The 24,680-nt window shown below is 56.5% G+C and overlaps 10 protein-coding genes across 10 annotated transcripts; 4 read left to right on the top strand and 6 right to left on the bottom strand.

Annotated features, from left to right (window-relative positions):
* Positions 1–411: 411 nt before the first annotated feature.
* On the bottom strand, positions 412–1,369 carry IE81DRAFT_322834 (hypothetical protein). Its single transcript, XM_025513759.1, has 3 exons — positions 1,063–1,369; positions 834–944; positions 412–655 (listed from the first exon to the last, which is right to left on the bottom strand). Exons 1-3 carry the CDS (start codon positions 1,344–1,346, stop codon positions 595–597), a joined length of 456 nt encoding a protein of 151 aa, XP_025370274.1. The 5' UTR covers positions 1,347–1,369; the 3' UTR covers positions 412–594.
* Positions 1,370–1,976: 607 nt separating this feature from the next.
* On the bottom strand, positions 1,977–3,491 carry IE81DRAFT_366106 (putative 60s ribosomal protein L21-A). The gene is made up of 4 exons (XM_025516983.1): positions 2,987–3,491; positions 2,744–2,906; positions 2,409–2,613; positions 1,977–2,325 (listed from the first exon to the last, which is right to left on the bottom strand). The coding sequence occupies exons 1-4, from the start codon at positions 3,040–3,042 to the stop codon at positions 2,213–2,215; spliced, it is 537 nt and encodes a 178-aa protein (XP_025370273.1). The 5' UTR covers positions 3,043–3,491; the 3' UTR covers positions 1,977–2,212.
* A 340-nt stretch (positions 3,492–3,831) lies between these two features.
* On the top strand, positions 3,832–5,361 carry IE81DRAFT_312726 (40S ribosomal protein S9). The gene is made up of 3 exons (XM_025512463.1): positions 3,832–4,440; positions 4,510–4,646; positions 4,771–5,361. Exons 1-3 carry the CDS (start codon positions 4,303–4,305, stop codon positions 5,078–5,080), a joined length of 585 nt encoding a protein of 194 aa, XP_025370272.1. The 5' UTR covers positions 3,832–4,302; the 3' UTR covers positions 5,081–5,361.
* A 2,707-nt stretch (positions 5,362–8,068) lies between these two features.
* Positions 8,069–8,928, top strand: IE81DRAFT_322831 (hypothetical protein). The gene is made up of 2 exons (XM_025513758.1): positions 8,069–8,486; positions 8,589–8,928. Exons 1-2 carry the CDS (start codon positions 8,273–8,275, stop codon positions 8,642–8,644), a joined length of 270 nt encoding a protein of 89 aa, XP_025370271.1. The 5' UTR covers positions 8,069–8,272; the 3' UTR covers positions 8,645–8,928.
* On the bottom strand, positions 8,897–9,928 carry IE81DRAFT_322829 (Erg28-like protein). The gene is made up of 4 exons (XM_025513757.1): positions 9,761–9,928; positions 9,440–9,662; positions 9,191–9,315; positions 8,897–9,095 (listed from the first exon to the last, which is right to left on the bottom strand). Exons 1-4 carry the CDS (start codon positions 9,780–9,782, stop codon positions 9,046–9,048), a joined length of 420 nt encoding a protein of 139 aa, XP_025370270.1. The 5' UTR covers positions 9,783–9,928; the 3' UTR covers positions 8,897–9,045.
* A 1,040-nt stretch (positions 9,929–10,968) lies between these two features.
* On the top strand, positions 10,969–13,889 carry IE81DRAFT_366102 (hypothetical protein). The gene is made up of 4 exons (XM_025516982.1): positions 10,969–11,761; positions 11,835–12,174; positions 12,315–12,607; positions 12,686–13,889. Exons 1-4 carry the CDS (start codon positions 11,384–11,386, stop codon positions 13,583–13,585), a joined length of 1,911 nt encoding a protein of 636 aa, XP_025370269.1. The 5' UTR covers positions 10,969–11,383; the 3' UTR covers positions 13,586–13,889.
* On the bottom strand, positions 13,750–15,218 carry IE81DRAFT_322825 (hypothetical protein). The gene is made up of 4 exons (XM_025513756.1): positions 15,045–15,218; positions 14,859–14,919; positions 14,694–14,749; positions 13,750–14,336 (listed from the first exon to the last, which is right to left on the bottom strand). Exons 1-4 carry the CDS (start codon positions 15,078–15,080, stop codon positions 14,100–14,102), a joined length of 390 nt encoding a protein of 129 aa, XP_025370268.1. The 5' UTR covers positions 15,081–15,218; the 3' UTR covers positions 13,750–14,099.
* Positions 15,219–15,414: 196 nt separating this feature from the next.
* On the top strand, positions 15,415–16,601 carry IE81DRAFT_104704 (hypothetical protein). Its single transcript, XM_025510034.1, has 6 exons — positions 15,415–15,528; positions 15,746–15,788; positions 15,841–15,910; positions 16,025–16,059; positions 16,356–16,402; positions 16,477–16,601. The coding sequence occupies exons 1-6, from the start codon at positions 15,452–15,454 to the stop codon at positions 16,559–16,561; spliced, it is 357 nt and encodes a 118-aa protein (XP_025370267.1). The 5' UTR covers positions 15,415–15,451; the 3' UTR covers positions 16,562–16,601.
* IE81DRAFT_104664 (AAA-domain-containing protein) lies at positions 16,555–21,499 on the bottom strand. Its single transcript, XM_025510033.1, has 8 exons — positions 20,903–21,499; positions 19,450–20,825; positions 18,586–19,375; positions 18,320–18,498; positions 17,988–18,241; positions 17,542–17,923; positions 17,244–17,467; positions 16,555–17,170 (listed from the first exon to the last, which is right to left on the bottom strand). The coding sequence occupies exons 1-8, from the start codon at positions 21,248–21,250 to the stop codon at positions 16,641–16,643; spliced, it is 4,083 nt and encodes a 1,360-aa protein (XP_025370266.1). The 5' UTR covers positions 21,251–21,499; the 3' UTR covers positions 16,555–16,640.
* A 1,034-nt stretch (positions 21,500–22,533) lies between these two features.
* IE81DRAFT_289203 (DUF803-domain-containing protein) lies at positions 22,534–24,067 on the bottom strand (the record flags this gene model as incomplete). Its single annotated transcript, XM_025511807.1, has 6 exons — positions 22,534–22,692; positions 22,760–22,938; positions 23,025–23,363; positions 23,470–23,553; positions 23,602–23,804; positions 23,910–24,067. Coding segments are annotated over 6 exons (1,122 nt in total), but the record flags the coding sequence as incomplete, so codon positions are not given.
* Positions 24,068–24,680: the final 613 nt, after the last annotated feature.

Below are 24,680 nucleotides of genomic sequence, written 5' to 3'. Positions count from 1 at the left end.
CCACGAAGTCGTGGGTCAATTGAGTTGTGAAGTCACGAATGCTGAGCCTTGATGCGCGTTTCGACAAACGCGCGCGCGAGGTGGAGCTGCTGCTGCTGCTGCATGCTTCAGCAGCTATTTGATCACAGGTACACCTTGGCTGCACCGCTCGCGCTGCTGAGCGCGCTGGGTGAACCGGTCACGTGCGCAGCTCCGACATCGTGCATGTGCTGATGGCGGCCCCACCACCATCTTCCTCGCGCGATTGTGATTCAAGATTCGTGATTCTGATTGTCCCGCACCGATCAGCTCTACCTGTTGCCCATCCACTTACAAATTTGTACAGCAGCATCCCGACCACGAGGTGCTCTCCGCTCCTTGCAAGTCACAAGAGCACTGTCTCACCACTCGCGCAGGCATTGTGAGTGGCAGGTGTCAAAGGTACGATCTCAAGTTGATATTGGATTTGAGAGGACACCAACAATGTGGAGTCAAGAATTGAGTCATGGGAGCGAGCACCGGGTGGTCTAGGGAACCTCCCTCGTGATGATCAAGTGCGCACATTGGCTAGTGAAGCTGGAGCTGGAGCGGCCGCTCGAGCAGTGTGGCTCCTCTTCACTTTTTGTTGCCAGACGAAGGCGTGTAGGTGGATCCGCCCTGTCCATCGTTGTAGTACCTGCCACAGAGCATCGAGTTCAGAGAGCGTCATGTCAGTATCCGCAGTACTAAAGATGCCCAACCGACCCTGTGATCCCTGTATGCACTTCCGCACACTTGATCATCTGCGATCGTACTTGCCTCTTCCAAAGCAAGTATCCTTGCATGCCGCCACTCAGCTCGTAATCGCGACTCACGTAGATCCGTTGGGGTTGGAGTAGTAATAACTACCGTTCGAGTTGCTGTAGTGGTAGCTGTTCTGGTTGGATGCGGAAGACCCATAAATCACGACTGCAATAGTGATTGCCCTGCGCAGCATCACAATGTCGCAAGCAAATGAAGGAGGTGCACATCAAGTCAACTCGGAGGCTATTTCTATTTCTGCCTCGTCTGGTTGGGGGGCCATCGACGACATTTCAGACTCACTTGACTGTTGGTACCGTGCGAGTTGTACGAGTAGCCGCCTCCGTTACCGGTCTGGCCACCTTGACTAGAAGAACCTTGTCCCTTTGGCATTTTGGAAAGTGGACCGAGTAGATCAGGTAGTGTGAATCAAAGCTGAAGATGCCGAGTGTTTGGCTCAAGACGATGGTGATGAGTGAGAATTGTGCGAGTGAGCGAGTGATGAGGAGGTGAAGGGAGAGAATGGGACAGACAATTGTCGACCTTTTGTACCTTTCCACACCCACCACGGACAGTGACGAGGTCATGCCATGGCATGGCACGAGCGGGGTCGCTGTCGCTTGCTCATCCAGCAGCTTGCACGCACGTCAAGTGCATCCCCCCTCCGCTGCAGACAAGACAGACACGCATCCACGCATCAGCACGCGGCCAGTGCGCATCGCACCATGCAACCACGATCGAATGCCTGCACTTTGTGTGTTCAGTCCAGAGAGGACAAATGGCCATGTCTTGACGGCAGCAACGTCTCGATGAGGCAGTCTTGAGCCATGCAGTCACCGTCATGAGTTTCATTTGACGCACCTGTCTCATCTGCAGCGCGAAACTGAATGACATGCGCGTACTCAACTTCGCATACACCTTCCCCATTTGAGCTCTCAATGGTGCCGCCGTGTCTTCAAAGCAGAATCGCGGAGGCATCCGCCCATGCCCGGCAACGCGCACACGCAACATTCGCATCGTGCTAAAGCGGCCCATGCATCACACCCGTAATGCGCTCTCACCGCGGCAGCTCTGTCCCTTCGTCACCATGCGTCTAACCCGCTCACGCCGACCAACCCACAATTCAAGGCAAGTCTCTCCTTCCATTCTGGAAACGGCATCCTGAAGAAGCCGAGCGAGCAAGACCGTCTTGACTGGAAGCAAATATCAATGCAGGTGTCTCGTCCATCGCAGGGCCCGAAACCTTTTCGAAAGCGCATGTTTTGAGATTGCTGTATTTGAGATCATGACATGATGGCTTGTAGCCGCGACTGGTGGTAAGCGCACATCAGTCGTGCACGAGTGCGACTGTAAGAGTGTAGTACAGCGAAAACTCCGAGATGTGATAACCGCCAGAGTAGACGCAAGGGAGCAAAGGCGGAAGAACGGCTGGCGCGACCAACACGAAGGCCGTTTAGTAGTTGGTGTCGTAAGGCACGGGCGCCAGTGTCTGGGGTGCGTTCTTCTTGGTGCTGACAACGTAGGCCTCACGAGGTTGAGCCGGTTGACGCTTCAAGTTGACCTTCTCTGCAAGTCCGAAACAAGAGCGAGACACCAACTGGTCTCAGCCTACGCTCGAGCGCATCGTGCGCAGACGAGACAATACTCACCGCCCTTCTCCTTGGCCTCCAGCCTCTTGGCAGCGTTTGCCTTGACTCTGTTCAAGAAGTCGTCTCGGCACTTGGAGTGCTTCACGTGCTCAATTCGAACGTTGACGCGCTTCTCGATTTTGCGGTTGCCCACAGTCTTGTAGACGATGACCTGCACTGCACGAGGTTGAACACCAAAGACAACACCAGTTCGGCCGTGGTAGAACTAAAGCGTGGATGATGTAACGGTTCGTGCTTCAGCACCCATGCGCTTCGTACATTCCCTATAATCTCTCGCCGCTCTGGAGCTGCGCCCCCTTGCGCACGATCGGCCTCCCGTCGTATCGTAGACTCACCTTGTGGGGCATACCCTTCTGCTCAGCGGCGTTGGCCTTGATGTCGACAATGTCGCCTACGTGGTAAGAACGCAAGTAGGTGGAGAGCTTGATGGGTCCGTGCTTGCGGAAGTCTCTCTTGAAGAGATCACGCGTACGCGCGCGGTAACCGAATGAGTGAGGCCTGCAAATAAGATGAACGGTCGTTGCGTGAGCCTTCCAACTTAGCGCTTCGAGCTGCACTCTAAGACTTGACTGAAGCACGTATGATCCTGCCCAGTGCCACGCGCCACTTCCAGCGCATCCCGTAGAGGAATCATCTACTGCCTTCCCTTTGATTGAATCCTGCCGCTCTGTTGCAGAACGTTGAACAAGCAAGGGCAGCAGCCGCTGCACCGCTCCTGGCCCTCCGGGCCGTCGCAGCTCCATTCGGCATCCAGCCTATTGAGTCCCGGCGCCTCCGAGCCTTGCCGCATTTCGTTTCTCCTATCTGACGCCCAACTTCCGACCTTCCACGACCACTGCTAAACATTCGATGACCCCCGATCGACGGGTGTGAAGTTGTCGGTACCAGGATCGCAGAGCAGCCATTGACAAGGTTTAGCCTCGCCTCGTGCCCTGCAATCTCCGCCCAACTACCAACGGGTCCCGTCGCTGCTGTGAATGTATGCGCGCAAGCCCAGATGAATCGACCTCAAGCAGTCAGTACTAACATTTTGTGTCGGTCCTTGGGGTTGTCGAATGAGATGGATGATGAAATTAGGAATGTAATGTCGGTGTGTGCACTCGTGAGTGCGAGATCCCGGCTCCAGCGGAAGAAACCAAGGTACCAGCCAAATGCAAGCAGCTGCAGCTCATCTGCCTGCCTGACTGCGTCGCCCGCATCAGCTCAACCTAGGATTTCACCGCAGCGCGTGGCGCGCGCCCGCAGTGGCTGGCCCTTACGGCCACGTGGCGGAACCAAACTTTTGTCGTGCAGCGGCGCCCGGCGTGCGCCCTGACCAAGGTGGGCTTGGGGAGCCAGCAGCCAGGCTGTGAACGCAAGGCATGCGAGTGCCCATGCAGACAAGATACCAACGCGTCTTCCCTCTTACTACCGACACTCGACCACTTCCCATCAACATTCCTCAAGGTGAGTATCGTCGCAAGCGCCTGCCCTTGCCGTCGCTTCGACCCCAACATTCAGCGGGGCGCAGCAGCGCAACCATCGCAGTGTTCCCTGGACAAGCTGTATGGGGGGCGCAACTGGTTGGAGCAAGCGAAGTAATGTTGGAGTGGGAGTAAAGGCGCTCGTGCGCACAGCCGCGATGGCAATGGCGGGTGTGACAGGCTGCATCGCTCACGGAGCTGGACACTCGAGAGAATGGAGGTAGAGGTACTCATCGAGATGATGTGGTCTCGAGGCCAGGGACGCTGCCAAAGGCGGGTGAGGCGGCGCACCGTCGGATCTTGGCATGGTCTGCGCGCAACATTACACCTAGAGTCGAGCAGCAGAATTCAAATGCTGCACAAGCCGCACACTTCCAAACCTTGGTTGCACATGGGTTCTGACTCTTGCTCGTCTACCTTGTCATCTGCAGATGCCGCGTGCTCCTCGTAACCACAGCAAGACCTACAAGGTCCCTCGTCGTCCTTTCGAGTCTGCTCGTCTGGACTCCGAGCTCAAGCTCGCCGGAGAGTACGGACTGCGCAACAAGCGCGAAATTTGGCGCATTGCTGTGAGTGGTCTTCACCCTTGCGCTGCTGCCACGCGGCAAGGCATCTCACACCGCCTCGCTCTTTTGCAGTTGGTCCTGTCCAAGATTCGTCGTGCCGCTCGTGAGCTGCTGAAGCTCGAGGACAAGGACCCCAAGCGTCTTTTCGAAGGCAACGCCATCATTCGTCGTTTGGTCAGAATCGGTGTGCTCGACGAGACCCGCATGAGGTGAGTCGACGTGAAGGGCGCGGTCGACGGGAGTCGTCAGCCACGCGAAGAATGACATTTGCAAGGCTATGGGAGAACGACGTGAGACTCTTAACGTTAACACGCGCCATCTCATCATCGCCAGACTCGATTACGTACTTGCCCTCAAGATTGAGGACTTCTTGGAGCGCCGATTGCAGACTCAAGTCTACAAGACTGGTCTCGCCAAGTCTATCCACCACGCCCGTGTCCTCATCACTCAACGTCACATTCGGGTCGGCAAGCAGATCGTCAACGTCCCCAGCTTTGTCGTTCGTCTCGACAGCCAAAAGCACATTGACTTTGCGCTCACCAGCCCGTACGGTGGTGCACGCGCTGGCCGCGTTAAGCGCAAGCGCGCTGCTGCTGCTGCTGCTAAGGAGGGCGGCGGTGAGGAGGAGGAGGAGGAAGAGTAGATGGTTTTGCGGAAAGGCATGACTAGATTTGCAGAATAGCAAAAAATCCTCATGATTCCCGATTCTGCGACCATTCGACATGTAAAAATACTCTTCTTGGGTCGGGGTTGGCTTGTTAGGCCGACTTAAAAACGTTGAGCGATGCTGGCTGGTGCCACCGCCTTGCTTCCTCGACGGAAGAGGCTGCACATCCACGCACCTCTTTCCATCCTACTCTCATGCACAACGGCTCTCCTTTCTTCACGCTACAAGCCCCACGCAATGACAGCGCTTCATCAGAGATTCTCGCGTGTCCTTATCCTTTCCATCGATCGGGTGTGACCTCGCGCCCAGCGCGGCAGCGACCAAAAAACGGCATGATTCTCACGGGTGATCGGTGTTCCAATTAATGTGACAGTGGCTCGCTGACGTTGTGCGGCCTTGCTCAAGCAGACCTGCGTACGGTGCGAGTGTCCCATCGGCAATGAACGTCACGTCTGAAAGAAGCAATTTTGAATGTGCAGCTATTCACGAATGTGGAATCGTGGGTATGAGCATGGCTTTCGGGGTGTTGGACGGCTTGGCCACCTCGCACCGGTGCTCTTCGCACGGGAAACAGGCCGCAGCCAACGTACAGGACGATCAACGCTCAGAGCACAGGAGGCGACATTTTCTGCCCCGCGTCACAGCTTGACGAGTGTGAGATTCAAATTGGCTAAACGCGGGTGCGACTTGATACTGGGCGACATCAGAGCTGTCGCACCGTTCTATGCGAGCATGCAACCACATTCGGGGACAGCTGCGGCATGATAACGCATAACGATTTGATATGTTGATCATCGATCAATCGCAATTGCGAATAACGAATGTCGAATCATTGGTAGCGCATGCAGCACGTACACCTGTGTTCGGCGCCACCGTTGCAGGCAGGCAGGCACGCCGCACGGATGAGAGCTCGTCTAGCTGAATCAAAGCCAGGAAGACACATTCAGCAAAGTCAAGACTCATGCTCGCGGGTGAAGAGTCAAAAGCGGACCGCGTTGCCAGGGAGCACCTTGACTGTGGATCACCTGAAGGATCATCTGCGCGGCGGTCCGAGGTGCACCCAAGCAAGAATTTAAACAAAAGCTTCGATTTCGTCTTGACTGGAGTTCGTCGGGGTGTGCTGCTTGCCTGCTTGCATGGGAACGTCGAGTGACAAATGCGGCTTTTCCGTCATTCACATTCTGATTAGTGACTTATAATCAAGAATCATGATCCAACAGTTTGGACGCGAAGCTACATGTATGCAGTCACAGTCGTGAGTGTGAGTCACAGTCACACAATCGTAAGTCTTGAGGAGAGGTGTCTCGGGCTGGATGAGGCTGTGCACACCTGAACAATCCGCTGCTTCTTGTGCGCTGCACGTGCAACTGCCGTATTTAGACACGCGCTCAGCAACGAAGTCAAGAACGATAATAAATAATACGTGAACGGTGAATGTGAATGCAGCACAGCACCATCATGAGCCAGTCGCCCGCGTGTGCGCGTGCGCGTGCGCGTGCCTAACGGCCGGGCGCCAATATCGGCCGGTGTGCTGTGGAGCTGGGACGAGGTGCCCGCCTGCCTGCCTGCCTGCCTGCCTGCTCGTTGACTCGTGACTGCAGCTGATGATCATCTCGCCCGCCCTTGGCATGGTCGTGCGACTATTCAAGCAAATAGTCGCGAGTAGTGAGCCGATTCTGACTCACGACTGTCTATCACGGCACAGCCTCTGACTTGACCCCTGACTGCCACCAACAAGATCGCTAGGATCATCTTCTTGACCTCTCCACCACCTACACAGTTATCTTGTCGCTTCGCAGCAACGCCGTCCTCTTGATCTGGAATCAGTCGCTTCGCTCTCCTACTCTGCACGTCCATGGTACGTCTCAACCTGACACCATCACCCAACTGTCCCCGCTGCGGCAAAGCAGTGTATGCAGCGGAGAGCATCATAGGTCCCGCTGGCAAATCTTACCACAAGCCATGTCTGAGCTGCATCGTGTGCAGAAAGAGGCTGGACAGCACGCTGCTATTGGAACACGAAGGCGAAGCCTTTTGTAGGAATTGCCATCGAGCTCATTTGGGACAGGGAAAGGGAGGGTTCGGATTGAGCGTGCCTTTGCAACCCAAGATCCCGCCCAATGGCAGTGCTGGCACTGCAAGCACGAGGACGACTCCGACGGCGCCTGATAGCGCAACCGACCCACAGCCTGTGCCCTCCTTGGAGCCGAATTGGGATCCTTCCATCCCTCGCCTTCGACCTCGCGATGTGAAAGACGAGAAGCGGCACGATGACGGCGTATTGACGCTAGCAGATCATGTGCCCGAAATCCATATCACGTCCAGAGGCAAGGCAGACGATATCATTGGAGTGCAGGCCCGGGATAGTGCGAGGCATGAGATCGCACACGGAGCAAATGGCAATGCCCCTATTTCGGGAACTTCGTCCAATGGCAAATCTCCTCGCTCCATCGATGACATTATCGCTTCTGGCGTGGAAGTACCTACGCCTATCAGTAGGCTCGCGAGCGCTCGTGCTCGCGGTGCGGGTCCGGGTCATCCTACCGCAACTCCAAGCGCTGCCAGCGCACGCAGCGCATCTTCTGCGCTTCAGCATGGTCAGACGTCCACTGCCACAACAGGGACCACTGGCAGCGTGGCCAGCCCAGCTGAAGTGCCGGTCATAGCATCGCAAGCCTCCGCACAACGCTTGGTTACGTCTCCAGCTCCAGCTCCAGCTCCAGCTCCAGCTCCAAAGCCTGCCAATTTGAGCAGCACAGCGAACATGACTATCACAAAGACGGCAGCGATGTCAGCGCGTGGGGAGCCTCAAATCCCGTCGAGCAGTCAATCGATTGACCAGAGTAGCTCGGTCGATGGTCTGCCTGCTCCGAAGCGGGTCGTGCCACCTCGAGCGAGCATCGGAAAGACTGCACCATCGGCAGGTGCTGCACATGCCACGGATGGAGGCGTCAGCGCTGCGAGCATTGCTATTGGTGCGATAGATTTGAGCCCTGGAAGAGGAGTGAGAAATCAGGGACTGGCGAGCAGCGTGAGAGCTGGAACGCCGTTGTGTGCTAGGTGCAGCAAAGCAGTTTGTGAGTTGAGTCCCAGCTGCAGATGCCACGGCTTTAGAGACTGTGCATGGTCAGCTCATGGAATTCATGTCGCGATTTCGACGCGCGCCACATGCCCCTACGTTTGACAGACTTTGCCGAGCAGCTTACTGCGGCTGGAAGGCTGTGGCATAGGGCGTGCTTGCGCTGCGATGGTTGCCGAACGACGCTCGAGCCGTCCAAGCTGGAAGAGGGTCCAATCGGAGCAGAAGAACACGCGGCAGAGGGCGAAAGGGGCTGCAACGTGTGGTGCAGGACTTGCTACAAGAAATTGTTTGGGCCCAAAGGTGAGCGTGAAGTCCTATTACGCTCGTCATGCGAGCATATGCAGCGTCTTGCGATTGATAAGACAAGGCTGAAGTTGTTGCTCTCCTTTACACCCATGCTAGGCATAGGAGTGGCGGGAATGTCTTTGCCTGAAGCTCAAATTTCGCCCCGTCGATAGGCTGTCTGCGATATGGTCCCTCATCACTCTCTTATATCTCCCCTCGTTCCGATCACTGATCCCCGGACCGACATGACGTACTTTCGAACTGCGTTGCGAAATGATGATTGTCACGCACACTTTCACTACTATACCATGCTGTGTACCATCCCCGCAGATACGCGCACCACCACGACGAAGATGACGACGACGATGGGTGGTCTTTAGCTCTCCTTCACGCGACTTCCTTGCTTGTCATGTTACCAGTCGATGCTCAGCTGGATATTTCATGCCAATGAACGAATTCGGTTCATTGCAGATGCGAACACGTGGTGTGATCGTCACCCAATGATGAGTGCGACAGGGGTGCTTTGACAAGTCGGTCATGAAGTGCAATTGCATTCTGCCTCTGGACAGGCCGTTCACGCGACATAATGGCCGTACTGAAGTATCATGGCTGTCAACGAAGAAGCTGACGGGGTAGAAGAACGCAGAGGCCAAAGCAGAGTGAAGCCGTGATGCGCGTCAGCAACGGGGAGCCAGGATGAGCTCAGGCATGAAACTTACAAGCGACGATTAGCGGCACGACGATTCCGGGCAACTTGCTCATCTTCGTCGTCTTGTACACGATGGCTTCGCTAGAGAAGTGCAGGATGGCAATGACGAAGGTGAGGGCGCAGAGGTGATAGACTCTGTGGACGGGGGGTCAGGTGAACACATGAGCCAGACGCACGAAGAATGGGTGGCCAGTAGCTAGCATCAGATCGAGCGTTGTGACTATCGCCTGCCTTGATGAGGCTGGACAAGACGACTCACTCTCGGTTGTGGATATGGTAAGCTGCGTACGTTCGAACAGTGGCGCTGCCCAGATTCCAAATGGCGAAACAACGAGCTTGTAAAGCCGTGCCTTGCGCGCCCGAAGCGTTGTACACTTGACGAGCAAAGCTCGGATTGAGGAAGGTTTGCACACCGTTGATGTAGGCCATGGACGCTACTAGCAGTAGCCATTTGGGAAGGACACCATCGCCGGGGGGAATCACTGTTTGCATTTCCGGAAGGTCAACAATTTGGAACGGGGTTAGCAGGTTTGAACAAGCTCCTCACAACTGCGACACAGTATCGGTTAGCAAGACTTACAGCTTGCAACGTCGAACGACATGCTGTGCACAGTGAGCCACAAAGTAATGTCAGAAGTTGTCCATCAATCTCGAGCTTGGCTTTCGCCCTTATCGAACGAACATGGATGGTTGAGGATGTCGAACAACAGTCAAGAGATCCGATCAGGTTGGGCTGCGCTGCGCTGCGTGGCGATGTGCTTGCTGCACGCTGCGATGTCTGCAGCAAGCATTCGTTGCACGCCTAGACAGATGCTTCAAAGTCAAGGCTCTGCTCCGATCCACTCGGAAGTCGACGTCTGAATCTTGAATCACAATGGTCAACAGCACATCACGTAGGAAAAGTCTGCGGTCAAGAGTCTGAGGGTAGCCAGCAGCTTCACCTGTCAGATCGCCTTCTCATCATGACCATCGCAACAATCACAAGTCTGAAGTCAAGAGACCGGAGAAATCGAAGCCCTGATCAACCATTTGAATCAAGCAAAACACGGAGGCTCGAGCACCCGCTATCAGAGTGTTGAGTGATGAAGAATGAATGAAAATGAGTACTTGCGCGGGTGAGGGATAGACTTGAAATCTTGACCAAGGCCTTGCTGATATTCAAGATTACTCTTGATTCTGATTCAAGATTGATATTTGCGCATGGGTATCACTCAACTGAAAATCGGAACGTATCCCTTGTATAGCGCAGCGCACAAAATCTTCAATGACTCTGAATGAAAATCTAGATGCGCAACCAAAACGTCTTTTCAATGTGGAATTGAAATCAGAACGAAAGTCCGTCATCAAACGCCGCCTGCGAGAATTTATGCACATACTTTGACTTCTGCTTTGACATAACAAGCAAACCAAGAATAAGAACAACAAGAGTAATCACGCACTGTAACCATCGTCGTGATCGATCGAGTAGCTTCTTAATTCAAGATTGCCGCCGCGCGCGTGCCCTGTATACTTGATACAATCACAAACGATAGATACCGGTACGGCCGGTATGTGCGGTGTTGGGTTTGCGATGCGATGCGATGCGGACATGCGATGCGTGATGGATGGATGGCTGCAGATGAGGCTGCTGCATATGCTCACAGCACACGCGGGCTCTGGCTGCCACGGATGCTGCACCATGGCTGCTGCGTGTCAAATCGAGATTTGCGTCGTGACCTGATCCGGCGGCGGGTTAGCGGCCAAGCAAGGGTTTGATGCTATAGAGCTCGATTCGACCCTTCCACTTGACGATTCGCCGCTAGATTCGTGATTGTGTGACTCGAGTCGTCACTCGATCGCAAACCATCCCTATTGCCTCGTATCACAAACAACCCTTCCCGCAACTCCTATCGAACGGGCCTCGCATCTGCTCATCCCTCGATCGTCCTTCCATCGCCCAGACTCTTGAGTTCTGACTGGCACGCAAGCCTCGCCCAGCCGGCCGGACCTATGCGAAGCAGCTAACGCACACTCGTCAGGGGTCAAGCCTTTCAACATTGCAAAAAGTAGGAGTAGTCGCCGAAGCTTACTTTTCGCCAGTACCCCTTCTTGTCCCTTGCGACGACACCTCGGCAACGCTCGTCTGATCGAATCTCACCGAGATACGTAAGCAGACGCTACCTTCACAGTTCCTTCGCAAGCCGCCTGGAGCATCTGAGCCGGGATGGGTCAGAACGCGACCAGGCCAGTGAATTTGGCAGGCGAGGCAGGCTCTTCCAGGGGCGGCCACTCGGGGCAAGGCTCCAGTGGAAGTGCCAGCGGGAGCAGAGATCGAAGCTCAGCCTCTACAGATCCAGCTTCGGTGGCCCATCTGCCTCCCGTCATCGTGGATGGAGGTCACACCATACCTCAGGGAGTCTACCCTGGTGCACCTCAAGATTTTCATCATCAAATTGTCAGATCGCTCATTATTGCTCGCAAGCTCTGTCCCTTCTACCCCACGGTCGACGATGACGATGAAGGACAAGATGGGAATGGTGACTTTGCGACGGAAGAGGATACAGTCGGGAGACCCGCCACGGAATGTCCAATCTGCTTTTTGGTGAGTGTGCCTCATCTACTCTAGCTCGAGACTCGAGTGCCAACCTCTGACGTCCTGTTGTGTCTCCTCCCAGACCTTTCCCGCATCACTGAACAGAACGAGGTGCTGCGGGCAACCAATCTGCACGGAATGTTTCGTTCAAATAAAGAGAGCAGATGCCAACCATACCAATCCACCATCTTCAGAGCCGGCCAGTTGTCCCTACTGCATGACCAACGAATTTGGAGTGGTATACTCGCCTCGCAGCAAGCAGAGCTTGCCTACCAGTCCTTCGTCTCCTGGATCCAGCGGCATTCAGGGCTTCTCGGGCACAGAAGGTGCAGCCGGCTTGGCGGAGCTGGCGGCCGGTGGGAGCAGGGTCCCTACGCGAAGACGAAGTGCCAAGGCGACGGATGCGGACGTCGTAACAGTGGGTGAGTACAGAGACGCGGTTTGATGCCACGCACGACGTACACACAGATTTGAGAGTGACAGCGTCACGCGTTGGCCAGCCTAACATGCACATGAAGCTCTTGCTGATTTGGCTACTTACCTCTCTGGACCCCACTTTCAGACATGGTCCGACCGGACTGGGAGGAAAAGCTGCAGTCAGCGCTCGCTGCGATTGCTAGGAGGGCAAATCGACGAATCATCATGCGTCAAGTGGGCGACCGATTGATTCCCATCGGCGTCTCTTCCTCTCGTATGGGCGCCGAGTTGCCAGTTGGAGATGGACCTGGAGGGGCCATCATTCTTCGCGAGGGCGAAAATTGGGGTCAACAAGCGGGCACTCCGGGCATGGAGAGGAGCAGCCGCAGAAGGAGGGGTCCATTCGGACTGCCCGGTGATGGGCCCGATATGGAAGAGGTGAGCAAGAGTCGACTAGACGTCGTTCCGCGGCGTTTTGAGCCACCTGACTCACCTTCGCTGCATACGATCCCTCAGCTGATGATGGCAGAAGCCATGCGTCTAAGTTTGTTAGAGCACGAAGAACAACAAAGACGCCAAGCTGCCAGTTCTGTCGCAAGCACCTCTGCGGCACCTGCCTCGGCACCTGCAGCTTCAACTGCTTTCTCGAATACGTCCGAAAGGACCGTTTCAGCTTTGCCAGCCTTACCCAGCTCTGCCAGTGTCCTCCACACGGATTCTCCGCCGCGAACACAAACTGCCAGCAGCAGCTCGACACCTGCCACCATACCCGCGCGAAGTCGTGCTGCTGGTGGTTCGAGTTTCTCTGAAGACGCGACGCCCTCCCCCGGCCCGGCTGCAAGGGTGACAACAAGTAGCTCGCCTTTATCGACCAGCGCTGCTCTGAGCACGTCGACGAGCCGACCTGTGGACTTTGGCCTCACGCCTGGGATGATGGCGGAATTGTCGGAACTCGTCGAGGGTGGAGACTCGATCAGAACCCCCAGAATCGAAGAGCGCCACAGCGATGGCCAGCTGGACCCGCTGGCGCAAGAAATTGAAGCTGCGATCTCGCCTGGACCTTCCACGCCGGCGCAAAGCTCTCCAAGCCGGACGCGGAAAGCTTCAGCAGCAAATTCTGCTGCTTCGCCTCCAAGGACTACAGCTCCTTTGAGCGGTGCCGTCACGCACACACATGCTGAAGGTAGTCTGCAGCGAGCAGCACCAATCGCAGCAGCTGCTCGCAACGCTGCGCATTCGCGCAATCCATCCGCCATCTCCGCCCCTGGCTCACAGCCGGGCTCCTATGGCGCAAACAGTGCTGGCAGTACTCCCGCGCATGGATCACCATCAAGACCACTCAACCCTAACAATCCCTTCAGGCAAGCTCATAGCCGCACATCGTCCTCCAACCCAGCACAAGGTAGTCCACGATGAGCGTCACGTTCGTTGGCGTCGTCACAAACGTAGTCCCGCTCCGCTTGGCTTAGCTGCGCGCTTCGCACAGGCATTGTGTGCAAAGCGGCTCGTCGATCTCATCATCTCCATCTCAATGCGCACCGAGGTGCTTCGCTTCTATTCCTTGTTCGCGAATTACCCTCCCCCTTTCCTCTCGTCTCTCTACACTTGCTATATCAGTATCGGCCGTCACCTGTTCTCTTTGCCACAACCCTAACCATTGCTGAGAGATCGAGAATGCACTTCTTTCTGACATCGAGATCGCACTTTTATCACCCTGGAACTCATCGCATGGCGGCATTGGTCTTGCGAGGTGCTGCGTTGTATCGCAACTCCACTTTCACAGACTGATTGGGCGTAACGCGAACGCTCCCCAGATGCTATGCAGACAAATGCGCCGCTCTAAAAGCCAGATCCTATGACATTACTGCTCGGTACCGAGTCCGATGAAGCGAGGGCGGTTGCGATTCACTGTAGTAGCGCTCGACTCTCTCTAGTGGTGTTCCTTGACGACGGGCTTCTTGGCCTCCTCGAGCCACGCATTCACGTCCTCGTGGCTCTCGAGCAAGCTGCCAGAGGAGGAGGAAGAAGCAGAAGCTTCGGCCACGTCGGGCTCGGATTTGGAGTAGGCGTCCAACTCGGAGGAAATGTCAGAGGTGCTGACGCTGGGAGCTTGTGGCGCTTTGGGAGCGTGAAAGTCTCGCACTTGACCCTTGTGGGCATCGGCAGACTGTGCGGGAGGAGAGTGCGGCAGTCAGTGCTCGCTCGCCGGTTCTTTGAGATCGCAAGGAAAAGCTGAGCTTTGTGCGCTGCAAAAGGTGGCCGTACAGTGACGACCTCTGCACGCAAGTCCAAAGCCAAGCTCTTCCCTTCGACCTGAATGTTCGCCGGCAAAATATCAAGCCGTCCCATGCAGGACTACTGTGATCCTTGACTTTTCCCTTGCCTTCTTTTCCTGCTTACTCCACCAATCAAAACACGCGCGCCACCATCCCTGCTCCGCAATCCTCGGCATTCCAAGCTCTAAGCTCAGGACTGAGCAGTACGAAACTGCGAGCGACTCCCGCATCTCCTCTGCGATGCTCACCTTGGCAGGTGCCTTGTAAGCCTTGAGCTCCTTGATGTAGATCTCCTGCACAAAGTCTGATGCGCCAGCCAAAGCGCGCGAAGTATCGGGAAAGGGCATTGCACGTCAGATGACAATCCGAAACGCGCGAACGGGTGCATGGAGTTGAGATGAGAAGAGACGTACCTTTGCTGGCGATGGCAGAGCTGCTGATGGAGCGAACAGTCATGGGAGCTCTAGAGCGGGTCTGGAGAAGGAGATTGGATGTACGTATCAGCATTTGGGTGTCGGTGACTTGGCTCGTCACGAGCACCTCTTCGAATCTCAACGCCTCTTGGTCGCCTGTGCGCGAAGAGAGGCTGGCATACTCACAGCGCTCAGAGCAGCGTTGGAGAAGGCGGACAGCATTGTGCAAGTAGAAGTGTGAGTCCTAAGTCGATCAAGTGACGTTGGTGGGAGTGTATTGGCTCGAGGTGCACTCTGTCAGTGCGCCTTGGGGAATCAGATGTTCCAGCCGAACCCGACGACAGCGCTGTCGTCGATGACGGCCACGCCGTTCGACTGTGCTCTTGTGTCTTGGCTCTGGCTGCACCAGTGAAGCCTTGCCACGTGGCTTGTGCATCACAGACGCGACCCTCGCCCCGACAGAGCCCGGCTGCGCGCGCATCAGCCGCGATGCGGCAAGTGTGGGCGCTTCAACCATCTGCAAGTTTGAGTGCTTCAAAAGCTCACACGGCTGGTCCGAGCGCACTCGCTGACGTTCCGCGAGCAGCGCACGCATGCGTCGTGGCTGCTGCTGGCTATGCTGCACAAGATCGAAGGGTTCGGTGGTTGCGTGCATGGATGGGATGTCATGGTGAGCTCATACATGCACTCGTGACTCACGACTACCCAACGCAGCCAGCAAGAAGCACATCACCTCAACAATCTTGAATGCAGCGAGCACGGGTGTGTCTTGCCGTCGGATTTCTTGACCTCGACAACCGTTTGAGCCATCGCGTTCAGTACAATACAAGCCAAGCACCAATCCGTTGACGAACCATGTCTCTCTCTCAACTTCGTCTGGCAGCCAGCCGCAACCTGAGCTCCGCAGTCACAGTGGCATCCAGCTTCCCAGCTCGTCGCACTTTCGCAGTATCTGCTAGGAGCATGTCGGACGAGAATCCAGAATTCAAAGAGCCTCACAAGGCCAACCCTGGCAAAGGCTTGTCCGGAAGAGGCCAGAGCAACGAGGATGAGTGAGTTTCTGTCATTCCCATTGAGAGCACAATCTGACGGGCCCAATGAGGTGTTTGGTCTGCCATTCGCACATCGGTCGAACTTCGCTAACACTGGTCCGCTGTTCTTTGCAGCTACGTACGTCGTCACGAGCAAGAGCTCAAGAAGTGTGAGTAGCTGGGAATATGGATGGCCTGCGGTCAAGATGGAAAGCAGAGCGAGGACATTATTCGAGCGTCGGTGCTGCGCCCAATATTGCCAGCGCATCTTTTTCCCCGCATGGGGGGGAGGTTCCAAGCGAAAAGTATACCACTTGCACGAAGCCGCTTCGCTTAGCACGCTGCTTTCGGAATATGCGAGAGCAGCACACAGGCATATGCGAGCGACGTTGGAACGTGGCCTCGAGCGCTCGCTTGGCCAAGTCCTCCATGCTAAATCGACTACCCACGCTTCTGCCCGCCACAGTGCGCGACCGCAACGAGCAACTCGAGAAGGATCTCGCCGAGGCCAAGGTGCGTCGGCCTCGTCATGCTCTGGCTTTGGAAGCTGAGCTGCCTGTGCGCTGACCTTCTGACTCATTTCGCAGGCCAAGAAGTAAAGCAGATCACAAAGCGTCTGGAAGCCACTCGTCGCTCATCCTTGCATTGCGCGAGGCTGGATGGCGTAGCTGAGAGCACAAATATTCGCATTCAGCGACACTCTGACCGAGAATGTCAAATTAGGGCACTGTGGGAGTCAATGCAATAAACATTACTCCGCTCTCGCTTTTCCTTTGCCTTTAGTCGTCTTGCGAGGAGCGGCATGTCCCATCGCATCGCCAGATTTGAAATCGTTCTGCTGCTCGCCTGCGGTTTCGATCGCCACACTACCTGTAGCACTCCCTTCGTTGGGATGCGCCTGGTGCCCATTGCTTCCATTTTGCATGGGCGGGGCTAGCTCACCGTGCTCATTGCTCGCATCGACACCTAATTGCCGCAGAGCACGCACCAGATCATCGTCAGTGCGACCAGAAGCCTTGCCATTGGGCGCTGGCAGTCCGGCGTGTTGCTTTTCCTCCGCATCCCTTTCCTCGGGCGGCTTGCTGAATTTTGCTTGGACCTCGCGGTAGTGTGCCATTTCCGCTTCGCTAACGGAAGGGCTCAGCTCTCTGAGTGCCGCCTCGAAGTCGACGCGCGAGACGCGGACCTCTACATCCGAAGCTGAAGCCCTTTCGGCCAGGTAGTATTGTGGCGTCATAGGATGCGGGAAGTCGTAGGGCGGAGGTTGCGCGTTGAGCTCCGCTGAAAGCGATAAAGATTGTTCCAAGGTCAGCAAGACGTATGAGGAGACTTGTGAGACACGTGTTCCGCTCACCTATCTTGCCATCGACTTCGCTCGCTTTACGCGTCATGGCTTTGAGCATCGCATCGCTGCACAGCGCGTAGAAGTCTGCTCCTGTCAAGTTGAAGGGGCACTGCTCGGCAATGTCCCCTAGTGAAAGCTCTGCGTCCAATTTGAACTTCCGGGTGAGGGCTTGAAGGATGTTGAGCTGAGCAGCGTGCGTCTCTGACACCGAGAGGTACAGCAGCCGATCAAAGCTGGATCGAGTAGTAACTCGAGAACGTCAGCATCGAGATCACTGCTCTGGGAGTTGGATCCCAGCGGCACTCACCGTCCAGGGCGCAGCAAAGCAGGGTCCAACAAGTCGGGGCGATTCGTCGCGCCAATGACGAACACATCGCTGCCCTCCGAACTTCCAGACATGCCGTCGAGCTCCGCAAGCAATTGCGAAACGATTCTGTCCATTACGCCACCCGAGTCTCCCTGATTCCCTCTCTTGGGCGCAACGCTGTCCAACTCGTCAAAAAAGATGACACAAGGCTTGGCGTCCCTCGCACGCTGAAAGACGCGTCGCACGTTGGCTTCCGACTCTCCAATGTACATATTCAGTAGCTCTGGACCTTTGACGCTGAAAAAATTGAGCGAGCACGACGTCGCTACAGCTTTGGCAAGCAAGGTCTTGCCCGTTCCGGGCGGACCATACAAGAGGATGCCTGAGGGCGTGTGGGGTGCACAGGTCAGCGACGGTGGGGGCAGACAGCAATGCATGGCACTCACCACTGCGCTTCTTGAGCCCGTCACTGAACAGCTCGGGATGATCGAGCGGCAGCTGTATCGTATCGAGGATATCGTCCTTTACGCTTGCGAGACCACCGACGTCGTCCCAAGTAACGTTTGGAATCTTTGGAGCGCCGATGCTCTCGCTGTAATTAGCGCGCGCTTTACTAAGAGCAGCTTCAAAATCCGCACCATTGAGCGCAAGGCCAGCCAGAACAATGTCACGATCTGCCGCCTTCGCTGCGTGCCACGTGCTACGCGCGCGGCCGAAAGGTAGCGTCAGTAGAGCTGTCCGGCAGAGAGTCCAATGGATTGACCGTCGAGCGACTCACGGGGTACCAATGGCGCGTTGGACTGCAGCCTCACGAGCTCGTTCAGCCAGGTCGACCAGATCCGCAGCGACAAGCGCCGCGGTCTGGGTGGCAATGGATTGTAGACTGGCGTCTGGTCCAAGCACGGATTTTTGCAACGTCGACTGCAAGATTGACAGACGCTCGTCCTCGGACGGTGCCTGGGTGAGGTAAATGCATCAGGAATCTTGTGCTGCTGCCCTGCCATAGCACCCGGGAAAGGTGACAGACGGGTCAGATATACTCACCGAAATCTCCACCTCGTGCTTGAAGCAGGCCAAGACGCCTGTGGGGCACTTTTCAGGCTCGCTGGTCGTCGCAAAAACAGAGACCGGCCAAGTAGGCGTGCCTCGTGTCGAGCTGGTCGACCGCTTGAGCTGCTCCATACAGTCTCGGAGAGCGCCCACCATTGCGGGCTCCTGTCCCGATTCCATAGCTTGGCTTTTGCGTGCTAAAGCTTCCACATTCCGCAGCAACAGAATAGCTGGTCCGCAAGAAGCCGCCTGCTCGAAACGAGCCCTCAGCATTCCTTCCGTCCTGGCGTCCGTGTCCGCAACCAGCTCGTAGCAGCTGAGTTCCAAAAGCGGCACTCCCGTACCTCGAGCTACCCAGTGTGCCAGTGTTCGTTTGCCAGTGCCGCGAGCACCCTTGATGATGGCGCTCAAATGCAGGTCGTAGCTAGTCGTGCGCGGACTCAACGTCGCTTGCACAAGATCCGTCAATTGGCGATACGCACTCTTGGCGCTTTGCAGCGCCGCATTGTGCAAAGGAGGAGGCGGCACGCGGCTGTTGATGGAGAGCCAGCCGTACGCATCTGCAACTCTAGACTTGTCCACGCCGGTCTGGATCATCTTGCTCAGCGTTGGTTCCACGACGCATCCAATTTCGCCATTCTGTGCCGCTAAGCGGATGGACGCTTCTGCTTCGTTGATCGAGGCCGCATCGGCTCCTGGCGGTCTGAAAAGCTCGGGAGTGAGGCTGGCTATCCTGAAGTACACTATCGCAGTGTCTTCGGCAGGCTCAGTGATCGTCGGCAGACTAGAATGGAGGTGAGGCTGTAGGTGAGCCACGGCGCATAGCGTAGCGCGGCATCAAGCGGCGGTCCAACTCACTCAAAGTCGGGGGCTTTGTCGTCTTCCTGATCGCCTTCCGGCCCCTTGTCCTCTGCTTCATCAGACGTTTTTGTTTTGGTGTTGACCCATCGCACACGCCCCTCGTCTATCCCTACAGCGATGATGTCACCTAATCGCACAACTCGAGATCTCCCCTCGAAATACCTTCTTAGGGCATCGAGAAAGATGGGCTGATATGCCCTATTGATACTGAGCGGGCCAGCAATGCGCGAGATGGTGAGAGCGTCGGCAAAAGGGAGAGGCAGAGGACACGATAGTGGCATGTTGTGTGTTTTCGAGTCTCTCAGACTGGATCTGGGCGGAGAGGGACAAGGCCGCAGCAAGAGAACGCGCGAAGCAAGTCGAGCAGGATCAAAATGGGCTGGTCGGTGCAGATTCTGCAAGAACATTGGAGGAAGCAGTGCCAGGGCGCCAAGCGTCGTCGCCGTGCTCGTACTGGCTTCGTCTGGATCTGCGACAGGTGGCGGTGGGATGGGTCGGGGGGATGCAAAGAGGCGAGCAATCCGTGTGACACCTTGTCCTTCGAGCTCCGCGACCGCCCAGTCTCCATCGAATGCACCAACGGAAGCCAGCGTCTGCTCGTCCAACAAAACTGCTAGCTCCTCATCCACATCTTCTCCTCGCTCGTCCTCGGGCAAGCGTTCTCGCCAGGATGATATGGCTTGCAGTGTTGTCGATCGATCGTGCTGAATGAGGGGCTGTAACCGAGAAGAGCTAGCAAACAAGCTGGAAGAGGCGCCTGGTTCGCCTTCAGCAGGTGCACCTCTCAGACGGCGATCGATGCCGTTTGCACGACCGGCGGGCGCTGCGTCTGAGCCGTCCCCAAACTCATCGTCGCTGTCGAAATCGTCCAAGACTGAATTTGCTAGGAAGCGCTCATCAATCAAGAGGTGGTCCTCTTGAGGACGAGACTGTTGGTAAAGCCGAGACTGATCAGTCGCTACAGGGCGCTGGCTCGCCTGCTCGTTCTTCGCGCTGCCACCGGACGTATGCCGGGAGTCTTGATCGTACGTGAGGAGCAGCTCCGTTGAGCGTCTCTCGTCCTGCGTCGTCGTGAAGCGGGTGAAGATGGCCCCTTGGAGCACGGGCTCGGCCATGACCACATTCAGCGCAAGAGCGCCACCACCCTCGACCTGAACATGCAGCGTTTCTCCCTGCCTCGCAATAGACCCGTGCAAAGCGTCGTGGAGCAGCTGGGAAGATTGGCTTGCAGTTTCGAAAGTCTGATCATCTGAAATGCAGAGGAGGACGCGAGAGAGGATGATTGCGGAGGTTGACTGGACGAGCACATGGGACGTTGTGCTGATCGAAGAGAGATGCTGGACAGCCAAGGATTCCGGGATGGAGATGGCGAGCTGGAGCGGTACGAGCAGTGGGAACGCAAGCGTCAGCACGGCGCACTGCTCTCAGCATTGTGCGCTTCGCCACTCACATCTTCCGCACTCTCCTCATCTCCTTCGATTGCGCGCTCAGCGAGCACCACTAGCGAGCGCAGATCGAAGGCGGAGGAGCCTTCGTGGAAGGAAACAGATGCAGCGACGGCCTTGAGCGCTTGCTGCGATTCGCGCTCTGCTTGATGCCCATTGACAGCCGCGTGATCGCCCGGCTGCGCATCCTCTTTGCTCGCATCCCTCTTACGTGGCTCGTCCAACCCAGCCGCTCGCAAAAGATCGTAGAGACGCTTCGAGACGAGCACCGAGCCGGTGTGGCTGTGTACACGTAGCTCGGCTGTCCAAACGCTCTTGCCTGCCGCTTCCGCTTCGTCGGTGCGAGTCGGCATGTTGACGTTTTGACGATCTCAGGGATAAATGATCTCAGACCGCGGACCCAGAGCCGCTGAGCGCGACCAAGATGGAGTTCATGATGGTACGAAGATTGGCGCGATGTCACAAGTGACAAGTAAACATGCAAAGTCGTCGGGTCAAGTAGACCGCACATGTACATGTACAGCGTGTGAGTATATCGGTGCCGAGATATTCACTAAGATGCGCGTGCCAAGTTGCATCCGGAGCTTCGTGAAAATCGCGAGCTGTACGGTATTTGAGCGCAGCTAGCTCAGTCGCGCTCTCGCGTCCCACTCAGTCACGAAGCCTGAATGCGCAATCCCGCCGTGCGCATCGGTTGAGCCGAGAGGCCAATGCCGGCGGGCTGTGACCCTCGCGTGACGCGCCAAACAGCACTCAGAACTCGTGCATCCCCCATCTTTTACGACTACCACTAAAGCGTCAAGTCCTGCCAGCCGAGGAACAAAGGCGCTACGCTACATCGCTTGGGCTTGTAAATAGGCTGTCATTGTCGGCTCATCAACGAACGGTATCATGCAAAGTCTGCCGAGATCACATCCCAGAGGATTTCTTGCTACTCCTCCGTCAGGTTCCCTGCGTCGTTTTGATCCTCGCGAGCAGTCCCCGTCCTATCGATGTAGGAAACAGGACGAGGAGTCGCGCCTCCCGAGTCGCCCGAAGTCCTTCTCGAAGCGCCTTGTTCAGCAGCAGAGCTCGTCGAATCTCTCGCAGCGAGGCCGTTGATAGCATGCGGGCCGAGAGAATTTCGAGCGCTGCGACTTCTGGTGGGAGTGCTAGGCTGGCTCAGACTACGTGACCTTCTGGGTCTCGCCGTGCTGGGTGCCTGGCGCGCTTGGGCAAGCCCTGCTGCGCTTGGCGAGGTGCCCGCTGCCAACAAGAGGTAGGTGCCTTGGCTCAGAGACGCAGACGCCGGGGCCAGCCCGACGATGCTCCGCCTAGGCGTTCGAGCAGCGTTCCCGGCCAGACCGCCAGATATGGAGGTGAAACTGGTTCCGAATAACCCAGCAGAACTCGAGACGGCAGGTATATTGGTGCCAGTGGTGGCCGCGCCGACCAAGCTGGGACGAACAGGCCTGCCACGAGCTGCCGCGAGGGGAGTGGCGTACTGCACGTGGGCAGGACGCTCCGCATCATCTCCATCCTCCTGCACCGTGGGTAGCAGCACCGCGGCCTGATCTGGCGCAACAGGGGTGGCAAAAGTGGGCTGGTCGCCTGCATGCTGCTGCTCGGATTGCCCCTCTTCGTCCGTCTGTTGCGCGTCGGAAGATTGCCGAGTAAGAAGGAATACCCCACTGAAGAGGCAGAGAACTCCGAACAAGAAGTTGATGAGTCTGTGCGCGTCGACGTCTTCAAAATCCCTGAAGAGGATCGCTGCTCCAGTGATGGCTGACAGCGTAAAGAGCACGTATTGTGAAGGCTGTGAAGGTTGTCGAGCAGATTGGGCGTGAGCTTGGGCCGCGCTAGAACGCAATGGATGCACTCACAATGACTTCTCGCGAATCAAAGCGTTGCAACGCCCGATTCAGATACGTCAGCTGCAGAACCGCTGTGCCCGCTAGCACCGCGATGAGCCCGTAAGTGATGGGGTACTTGAGCAGCTCGAACGGAGGTCCGCCAGAGAGCAGCCCGGATAGTGACTTTGTACTGAGCACCGTAAAGCCGCCTGCATTGCGAAAGGGCTCAAGCAGGAGTGAGCGTGCGTGCGCCTCGACTGTAGTTTGGAAGGCTCGGACACCGCAAGCCGCTCACCGAATATGGCGCAGACACCAACGTCGATCAAGACCAATTCGTCTGCCCATTGAGTGGTGCTCAGCCAAGCTAGAAGCGCGCCAGATCCACACGCGATCGCAGAGTAGATGACAAATTCCAAGCGCTTCATGGCGTCCCAAAGCTGACCTGGGCCTAGCCGCACATCCCTGTCTTTCGATGCAAACACGACGGTGACACTGCCCAGAATTGCAAAGGCGATACCGATCAGGTCACTCGGTCTGAACCGTTCATGCAACAAGATTGGCGAAACGATGACGTTCGAAAGCAGCGCGACAGCTCCGAGAGGCGCCACCAAAGATGCTGGAGCAAAACCGTACGCTGATGGATGCGGACATTGCCAGTCGTCAGCAGCATGCAAACGCGTGCGATGAGAATGGTACCCAGCACCGTGGCAGGACAAGAAGCGGGAGCGCTTGAAACTCACACAAGAAGTTGCCGCTCTCTCCCAGAACCATCAGCCCCATACCTAGCCACCAAAGTTTGCTGCGCAGATAGTCTGTGGTGGGACCTTGCTGATCATGATCGTGCTCAGAATGGGGATGAGCATCAACGTCACTCGAGTCTGAGCGGCGGTTCTTTCTGGGCTTTGTCGGTGAAGCTGATGAGCGCGATCTGCTCTCATTCGGCGAGGAACGCTCGCAGCTTGTCTGGGTCCCACCTTGTGACCCGCTGCTGCCATAGTCCAGCGTGCCTGACCCGTTCGCCGCGTTGGTCGGGGCCAAGAGCGGAAGGTGCTCGCGCTGAGCAGTCTGCTTTGCTCTTTCTCTTTCCATCACCACCACTACACCCAGCACATCCCGAGCGCCCCCTTCTCCTCCGTTCTCGAGCTCAGAGTCTGATGCATGTTCCGTGCCTTGCCTTGACCTGGAGAAAGTTTCGCCCTGGTCCGCATCGTGTTCGCCATCCTGCTGAATCCTGACGTGGGCCAGCTTCTGACAGTTGAGTGCAAGCGAGATGACGACATTTGCGCACAGACAGATGGCGACGCCGATAAAGGTGGACTGAGCATCCGACTCTGGCATGTTGCGTCAGGTGTCGATAGGCTCAACATGTGCCCGAAGCTGGTAACCAAAGGCCTCGCGCTGTTGAGCCCTTTCGGCAGACTATCTCAGGATGACTCGTGCTCAGACCTAGCCCGGCCAGCCAATTGCGAGACGCGCGGATGAGAGCTTGCGTGCGTGCTGATGAAAGTCACGAGTGTCGAGACCGACCATTCGACCGTTCGGTCTGACACGAGGCTGCGCGCTATAGATGGATGGGTAGCAAGGAGCTCGATCACGAATGATGCTGAATTTACAGGCTGTTGAATGGAGCGCAACGCGCAGGCCGGACCTGGATCGTTTGCCTGCTGTGGCGGTACGTGCGCACGGCCTTCGCGTCACGTACTCGATCGTGCCTCGCTCTCTGATTCATCGCGTGCGCGTGACGCGGTGTGCGCACGGTGCACGAACGGTTCGAAGACGCCGTACGTTGTCTACATCCATCATCCATCCATCCAAAACACATCACATGCCGCGAGTGAGGCAAGCTTCACAATCGCAAGGTCCTCCAGCACGAACAGCACCTGGAGTGTGAGCTCCGACAGGCGATTGGAAGACAACGCGCGCTTCAAGCAAGAATAGGAACATGCATTGC

This window comes from Ceraceosorus guamensis (genome assembly GCF_003144195.1).
Source record: "Ceraceosorus guamensis strain MCA 4658 unplaced genomic scaffold IE81scaffold_23, whole genome shotgun sequence".
Lineage (NCBI taxonomy): Eukaryota > Fungi > Basidiomycota > Exobasidiomycetes > Ceraceosorales > Ceraceosoraceae > Ceraceosorus > Ceraceosorus guamensis.
The sequence above is the reverse complement of the archived record's forward strand: the minus strand, read 5'-3'. Positions and strand labels throughout refer to the sequence as shown.